General features: G+C 44.9%; 1 protein-coding gene across 3 annotated transcripts in view; it reads right to left on the reverse strand.

Annotated features, from left to right (window-relative positions):
- CUNH5orf42 (chromosome unknown C5orf42 homolog) overlaps positions 1 to 7,313 on the reverse strand; it is a 73,945-nt gene extending 66,632 nt beyond the window's left edge. For 2 of the 3 annotated variants that reach the window (XM_023755015.1, XM_023755014.1), the window contains exons 1-6: positions 7,173 to 7,313; positions 4,174 to 4,302; positions 2,168 to 2,303; positions 1,934 to 2,053; positions 1,296 to 1,528; positions 219 to 325 (exon numbers count right to left, since the gene is read on the reverse strand). In XM_023755015.1, the coding sequence (XP_023610783.1) occupies positions 219 to 325; positions 1,296 to 1,528; positions 1,934 to 2,053; positions 2,168 to 2,303; positions 4,174 to 4,254 (677 nt within the window). In that variant the 5' untranslated portion in view covers positions 4,255 to 4,302; positions 7,173 to 7,313. Of the gene's footprint in view, positions 1 to 213; positions 326 to 1,295; positions 1,529 to 1,933; positions 2,054 to 2,167; positions 2,304 to 4,173; positions 4,303 to 7,172 lie in introns of those variants that run through there. The other variant, XM_023755016.1, reaches the window with a different exon arrangement.
- Positions 7,314 to 7,493: the final 180 nt, after the last annotated feature.

A 7,493-nucleotide genomic window follows, 5' to 3' on the forward strand; every position in this document is an offset into this window, starting at 1 on the left:
TAAATATATAAAATAAATATCAAAAATATAAGTCTTTGTTTTACTATGGTTGCAAATATCAAAAAATTTCTATAGGTGACACGGCACCAGAGTTAAGTTAGGGTTTTTCAAAATGCTGACACGCCGAGCTCAGAAGGTTCGCCATCACTGTTCTAAGCCAAAGGTACCTGTGTCTTAAAAGGGAGGGAAAATAAGAAAGAAGGGAACATTTACCTCACCTCACAGGTGGAAACACATCCTCATGCCACCGAATTGCTAGACATGTCAACCTCAGACACTCCCCAGAGTAAAACGTGAATGCGCACAAGCAGCAGTCGCCCAGTAACTGTAGATAAATGCAATAGACTTTAGCACATAATCTATCCGACAATAAATCAAGGCGCAGAACATACATATTTCTCATCACAAATGAAATATATCGAGATCTTGTTTCTATTTTTATTCTAAACATTCAGTTCAAGACTGATTTATTTCTGAGCCACAGGTATATCCCAAATGGGAAATCAACATGCAGTTTATTCTCTTAAGAAAACACTGCCTGCCAAAACCGGTTTGGCTCAGTGGATAGAGCGTCGGCCTGCGGACTGAAGGGTCCCGGGTTTGATTCCGGTCAGGGGCATGTGCCTGGGTTGTGGGCACATCCCCAGTGGGAGATGTGCAGGAGGCAGCTGGTCGATGTTTCTCTCTCATCGATGTTTCTAACTTTCCGTCTCTCTCCCTTCCTCTCTGTAAAAAATCAATAAAATATATTAAAAAAAAAAAAAAGAAAACACTGCCATTTACTGGGGCTGTCACTGAGGCGATACTTACATAGTAACTTTCTCTTCTACAGTTATATATTATTTAAACCAGGGCACTGGAAGTGGGGTGAGGCAGAGGAAAACAATGAAACTTCAAAATGCAACTTTTAACAGTAGTGGACTGGTAATAAAATGCAGGTCCAGGCTGCTATTTAAAATGTTTTTTAGTTCATAAAGGTATTATTTCCTGGGAATTAAACGGCTTATTTAATGTCACCAATTCTAGCTTTTTAGATGACAAAACTAGCTATATTTCAAAACTAGGGAAAAGTAAAACTAGGGAAAGAGAAAGGAAGCTCTAATATCAAACCATTTTTATAAACACCTCTAAAAATGTGAACAAGAACTAAAAACGTATTTCCCACAATAATTTCACGGACGATGATGACTAAAGATCTACAGCGATGCCACTGCCCGCTGTGCTCATTCACTCCAGTGAGTGGTCAGAGCCCGAGGGCTCACCTCCTCCAACCCCCTGTCCGATGTGGGCTTTACCTCATTTTTTATGAAAACAGCATGCACCACGGCTTCTTTATCTTCAGCGGAAGGCAAACGCACTGCTTCTTCAGGTGTGATCTGGGACCACTGGCCCCTCAATGAAGGGCTTTTAGAAGACAGGACATTCCTGAATTCCAAATATTCCCAAAGAAATATGCATCCAGAGGGAGTTACAATCAGAACTCGTTTTCCATCTCCAGATACATACAAATAGAGTCTCAACGAACTTGCTAAAAATAAAAAAAAAGTTAAAAAAAGTGATTAAACCTTGAAGACTGAATTCCCTCCAGAGGCTAAATAATTTCTCTCTTCTGACAAAGAACCAGAATAATGTGACCATTACGGATGTAAAGCTAAGGCAGTAGTAAAACATTAAAAGTACAAATAGTAACATATCACATATTTACGTGATATTAGGAACGCTTGGTTATCAGGTATGTTAGGCATACCAGACTACATTCATCCAAGTATCACAAATAACCACCACCAAAAAAAAAAAACGCAAGGAAATATACATGTACACACACAGAGATATACACACACACAGAGATTTTTTTAAAATAGCAATAGGAAAATATTTCGTCCTCCCTTCCTGTTTTATCAAGTTAAACCAATTTAAACAAATACATCCTCACCTACTGCAGCCTTAATCACTTCCTTCGGCTTCTCAGCTGCCTGGATGGTTTTCAAACAATCTTGATCTTTGTTCCAAAGGAAAAGCTCCCCGGTAGAAAGGACCCCAGCCAGCCAGGCATCTGTTTCCGAAAAGGAAATGCAATCCTTACAATCTGAAAGCGCCCCTGAGATTGCCCCACACGGTTAGGAATTTCAGGCTGCCTCAGCCTCTGGAAACAGCAGGCCTACTTAACCATTACTGGACGTCGTGAGGACCACAAGATGCTTCAAGAAAGGCTGCAGGCGAGGGATTTTCTTCTTTGTCCTTCCCGACAGCAAATTAATTTCATGTATGAGTTTATCATCCAAAAGAAAAACGGCTTCGTTTTCCTGAGAAGAAACACGTGAGACTTAAGAGGTGGCAGAAGTCCATTCAAACTCTTACCCAAATGATGCCAGAAAAGAACACCAAGTGACGTTTAAGAAAGATGACATACCTGTGTACCATGAGTCCTAAAATGAACCATAAGGTCGACTAGGTAGACTGAACGTGGCTTCACTCTATCTTAAAATACCTCATTAAAATTACTTGGTAAAAATGACCTAACAAATGCAATTTAGATTGCTCAGAGGTTTAAAATTATAAGAGTGTCTTCTGCTAGCCAAAACTGGGTCATCAATTTAACCCTAGCATGGACAAGTCTTTAAATTACTTATTTAGATTAAAACAGATATGGGTTCTGCAACCCTGGCTGATCATTTTTTAAAATATATGTTTTATTGATGTTTTACAGAGAGGAAGGGAGGGGGATAGAGAGTTAGAAACATCAATGAGAGAGAAACATCAATCAGCCGCCTCCTGCTGGGGATGTGCCCGCAACCAAGGTACATGCCCTTGACTGGAATCGAACCTGGGACCCTTCAGTCCGCAGGCCGACGCTCTATCCACTGAGCCAAACCGGTTAGGGCGCTGATCATTTTTCATTACCGAGGAAAAGCCTGCTGTTCTGAATTAACTTTGCCTTCATGTATTATCCCAGGGCAGTGGTTTTCAAAATGCCACCTAACCAGCGGCATCAGCAACCCCCGAGACCCTGTAGGAAATGCATCTTCTTCTACCCCAGGCCCACTGACCCAGCAGCTCGGGGATGGGGCGCAGTCCTTGTTTTAACAAGCCCTCCGATGACTGTGAACCGCCGTGAAGTTCAAGAGAAGGTAAGTTAATGGTATAATTTCTCCGAGGAAACGACACAACACCAAATTTTTTTAAATATAATTTTTAAAAATTGATTTGAGAGAGGGAGATAGAAACATCAATGATGAGAATCACTGATCAGCCGCCTCCTGCACACCCCTCACTGGGGATGGAGCTGGCAACCCGGGCATGTGCCCTGACCGGGAATCGAACCGTGACCTCCTGGTTCATAGGTCAACGCTCAACCACTGAGCCATGCTGACTGGGACCACCAAATTTAACTTTAATAATTGTGGTAAATCTAGGTTTGCCCACTTTCCCTGCGGTGAGGCCTCTATCCCATGTATTGTGAGCAGTGTCCTGGGCGGTTAGTGCACCGTGACCCACCTTCACCCCAGGTCTAAGGGCCACTGGGTTGCACACTCATAAAAACCACGATAGAAAGAAACACTCCACGGATTGTTCTGGTAGGAAAAGGTTCAGAAGATTAAAAATTCCTTTTTGCTATATGCCATCGCCACCTTTTTAAACATAATATAAAAATGTTTTTTTTTGTTTTTTTAAATTAAATCTTTATTGTTCAGATTATTACAGTTGTTCCTCTTTTTTCCCCCCATAGCTCCCCTCCACCCGGTTCCCCCCCCACCCTCTGCCCTCACCCCCCCCCCGCACTGTCCTCATTCATAGGTGTACGATTTTTGTCCAGTCTCTTCCCGCACCCCCCACACCCCTTTCCCCCCGAGAATAGTCAGTCCACTCCCTTTCTATGCCACTGATTCTAGTATATTCACCAGTTTATTCTGTTCATCAGATTATTTATTCACTTGATTTTCAGATTCACTTGTTAAAATATTTCTTCTTGATAGACCATTTAACTTTCTGGAAAAGCTAACTTGCTCACTATACTGAAGACAATACACAAACACAAAACCCTGTTCTGTGGGCAGGTGATCCTTGAAAGACGGATTTTATTTTTTAAATGCCACAGACCATCCTTCAACCTCAGAGGCAAAGCACACATTCCACACAGACGACGACTGGACAGTACGAGAAAGAAACACCCACCTGGCCCAACCAGGAGACGCGGGGCCAGGGCCTCTTCTGCTTGATGGTGGTTGACGTCAAAACTTCCAACCTGATCTCCATGCTTGTCGAGGTTTCCGTGACCAGTTAAGTAAAAACAGTCACAAGATGCTATGAAAAGCAAAAAATAATGATCATCATAAATAGCCCATATTTACTGAGGATCTTAATTTAGAATTCTCATAAAGATGTGGTGTTTTACTTTTTCATCAGTTCAATTCTCTTCTTAAGGCAAGATATTGACAATGCATTCGGTATCTCATCTTGTATCCTGAACAGTCAGGCAAACTGTATTTGCTTTTATTTGACAAGTTATTTCTCCGACTGTGAAGGTAAACAAGACCTGGGGGGAGATCTGGAAAATAGTTTCCACGTGATCTGCCTTTCTCCCAAGCTGGCCACAGCAGCACCTCCTGTCCCATATTCTCCTGCACTGTGACCTTGACTGTCTCTCAGAGACCCCTTCTCTGGTCTATGCCTTATCCCTTAAAACTGGATGGGATCTGGTCTATTTTAACCAGAATAAAACAGGAGAGATGCTTTGCATTTCCCAAGGCTAGATCACAAAAGGCACTACAGCTTCTACCTCACTCCCAGGGGGGGAGAGGGGGAGAGAGAAACGGGGACAAGAGAGCGAGTATCAGTGGGCTGCCTGCTGAACGCCCCCTACTGGGGATCGAGCCCCAAATCCGGGCAAGTGCCCTGACCGGAAAAGACCCAACCATCTTTTGGTGCACCAATCGATGCCCACCAACTGAGCCACACTGGCCAGATGTTTGTTTTTTAAAGGGGCCTTACCTCTCCTAGATATAGGATACTGTATATACTTAAGTATTTATGCCAAGGATTTACTTCATTTGTGTGTTTTTTAATGTTTTTACCAGGTGTACCGGTTAATAATGCAGATTTTTTCAATAGATGGAGTTACACATATGTTGATATATATGCAATTTGATATGTATGCTATTTTGTTGTATTGACAGCAAGCTTCAAAAATTCATATGTCAAATTTGCTGAAGGTGTTAACATCATAGATATTTTTACACTTAAAAATGTCGAATTTTGTGCCAAAAAAAAAAGAGCATTTGCGGAAAGTTTTAATTCATTACTTTATTTTGAAGAAAAGTGCTGCTGAAAGTGATCGTATACTTCGGGAAGCTTATGGTGAACATGCTCCATTTCAAGATACTTGTGAACGCTGGTTTAAATGCTTTAAAAGTGATGATTTCGATGTGAAAGACAAAGAACATCCAGGTCAACTGAAAAAGTTTAAAGACCAACCATTACAAGCATTATTGGACGAAGACGCGTGTCAAACTCAAAAACAACTTGCAGAAAGATTAACCGTTGCTCAGCAAACAATTTCTGATCGTTTACAAGCAATGGGAGGATTTTAAAGGAAGGAAAATGGGTGCCACATCAACTGAACGAAAGACAAATGGAAAACCGAAAAGTCATCAGTAAAATGTTGCTTCAACGGCACGAAAGAAAGGCTTTTTTGCATCGAACTGTGACTGGCGATGAAAAGTGGATTCATTTTGAGAATCCCAAATGCACAAAATCATGGGTTGATCCAGGTCAATCATCAACATCGACTGCAAGGCCAAATCGCTTCAGAAAGACAATGCTCTGTGTTTGGTGGGATCAGGAAGGTGTGGTGTATCATGAGCTTCTAAAACCAGGTGAAACCGTAAATACTGATTGTTAATACGGATCACTACCGACAACAAATAATCAATTTGAACCAGCTTTGATCGTGAAATGACTAGAATGTGCCAGAAGACACGGCAAAGTAATTTTGCTTCATGATGACGCACCATCACACACTTCAAAACCAGTTAAAGACATGTTAAAAGATCTAGCCTGGGGAGTATGAACCCACCCACCGTATTCACCAGACCTTGCTCCTTCAGATTACCGCTTGTTCCGATCGATGGCACATGCACTTTCTGAGCAGCACTTCAAAACATACGAAGAAGTGGAAAATTGGGTCTCTGAATGGTTTGCCTCAAAACAAGAAAAGTTCTATTGGGATGGCATCCACAAATTACCTGAAAGATGGGGGAAATGTGTAGCTAGCGATGGACATTACTTTGAATAAAGCACTTTTGGTGTTTCTCTCGAAATTATCGTGTTTTGACTAGAAAATCCGCATTATTAACCGGTACACCTGGTATTGATTTTAGAGAGAGGGAGGAAGGGAGAAGGAGAGATAGAAACATCAATGAGAGAGAAACAGGGACCGGTTGCCTCCTGCACCCCCCCATCCTGGGGATCAAGCCCGCAACAGGCGACTCTAGGTGCATGGGTCCAGGCTCAACCATTGAGCCACACCAGCCCGGCAGGGATTTGCTTTAAAATACTCCAGCGATGTACTCAGAGGTAAGTTATGCAACCAAAATGTGAAGGATAAAAAGGGTTCAAGATGTGAGGATGGAGGCCTACAGGACTTGGTCATGTTTCCACCGCCTATTAGGCCCCAAGATCATGTCTGCTGCTGGAATGGCACTCGAAACAGTCATGTCCTGGGCCTCACAGACATCGCCAAACCAGTAGATTCGTTCTCGGAAGGGGGCAAAGTTAGCCATCACACTCACTGACTATGCCAGGAAGGGAAATACATGGTCTCCCCAAAGCAGTGCCTTTACTTAAAACACAGGGGTCATGCAATTTAGACCATCTCCAAGCTCCTCTGTGGTTTCCTTCCTCCACGGTCAACGACCTCATCACCAACCCACGGAGGTCTCCCACGGGGGTGCCCCCCAAGCCCTCCAGGGGCTCCGAGGTGTCCTCCCCGACCTCGGGGGAACCGCTCCCCGGGGCTGAGGATGGGCAGCCGGGGCGGGGGGCAAGGACGCGCAGGGCAGAGGGTGAACGGGGGACGGAGGGTGAACGGGCACAGAGGGCCCAGGAGCCCGCGGACCAGGCGGGAGACGGGGAGGGGGAGGGGGGCCACGCGGGGCAGGAGTCCGGGCAGTTACCTCCTCCAGGGCCGGGCCCCTCCGGGCGGGACGGCGCGGCGACACCGGGGGCTCAGCGGGCGGCGCGGGCGGGAGGCGCGAGGACCAGGGCGCGGGCCCAGCGTCCGCCCAGACGCAGCTGCGCCCCGGCGACGGGGAGAGGGGCGGTGAGTGGAGGCCAGGGCGCCTGCTTCCCGCCGCCGGGGAGACGGGTGCTCCCCCTCTCCTCTTCTTCTCTTCTCCTCCTCCTCCGCCTGGTCTCCACCCGGTCTCTCTGTCTCGTACAGCCGCGTCCTCTCCCCTTTTTTGCCCTGTCCGCGCCTATCCGTTAGTCACAGTTCA

The sequence above is a fragment of the Myotis lucifugus genome, unplaced genomic scaffold (genome assembly GCF_000147115.1).
Source record: "Myotis lucifugus unplaced genomic scaffold, Myoluc2.0 scaffold_68, whole genome shotgun sequence".
In the NCBI taxonomy this organism is placed as follows: domain Eukaryota; kingdom Metazoa; phylum Chordata; class Mammalia; order Chiroptera; family Vespertilionidae; genus Myotis; species Myotis lucifugus.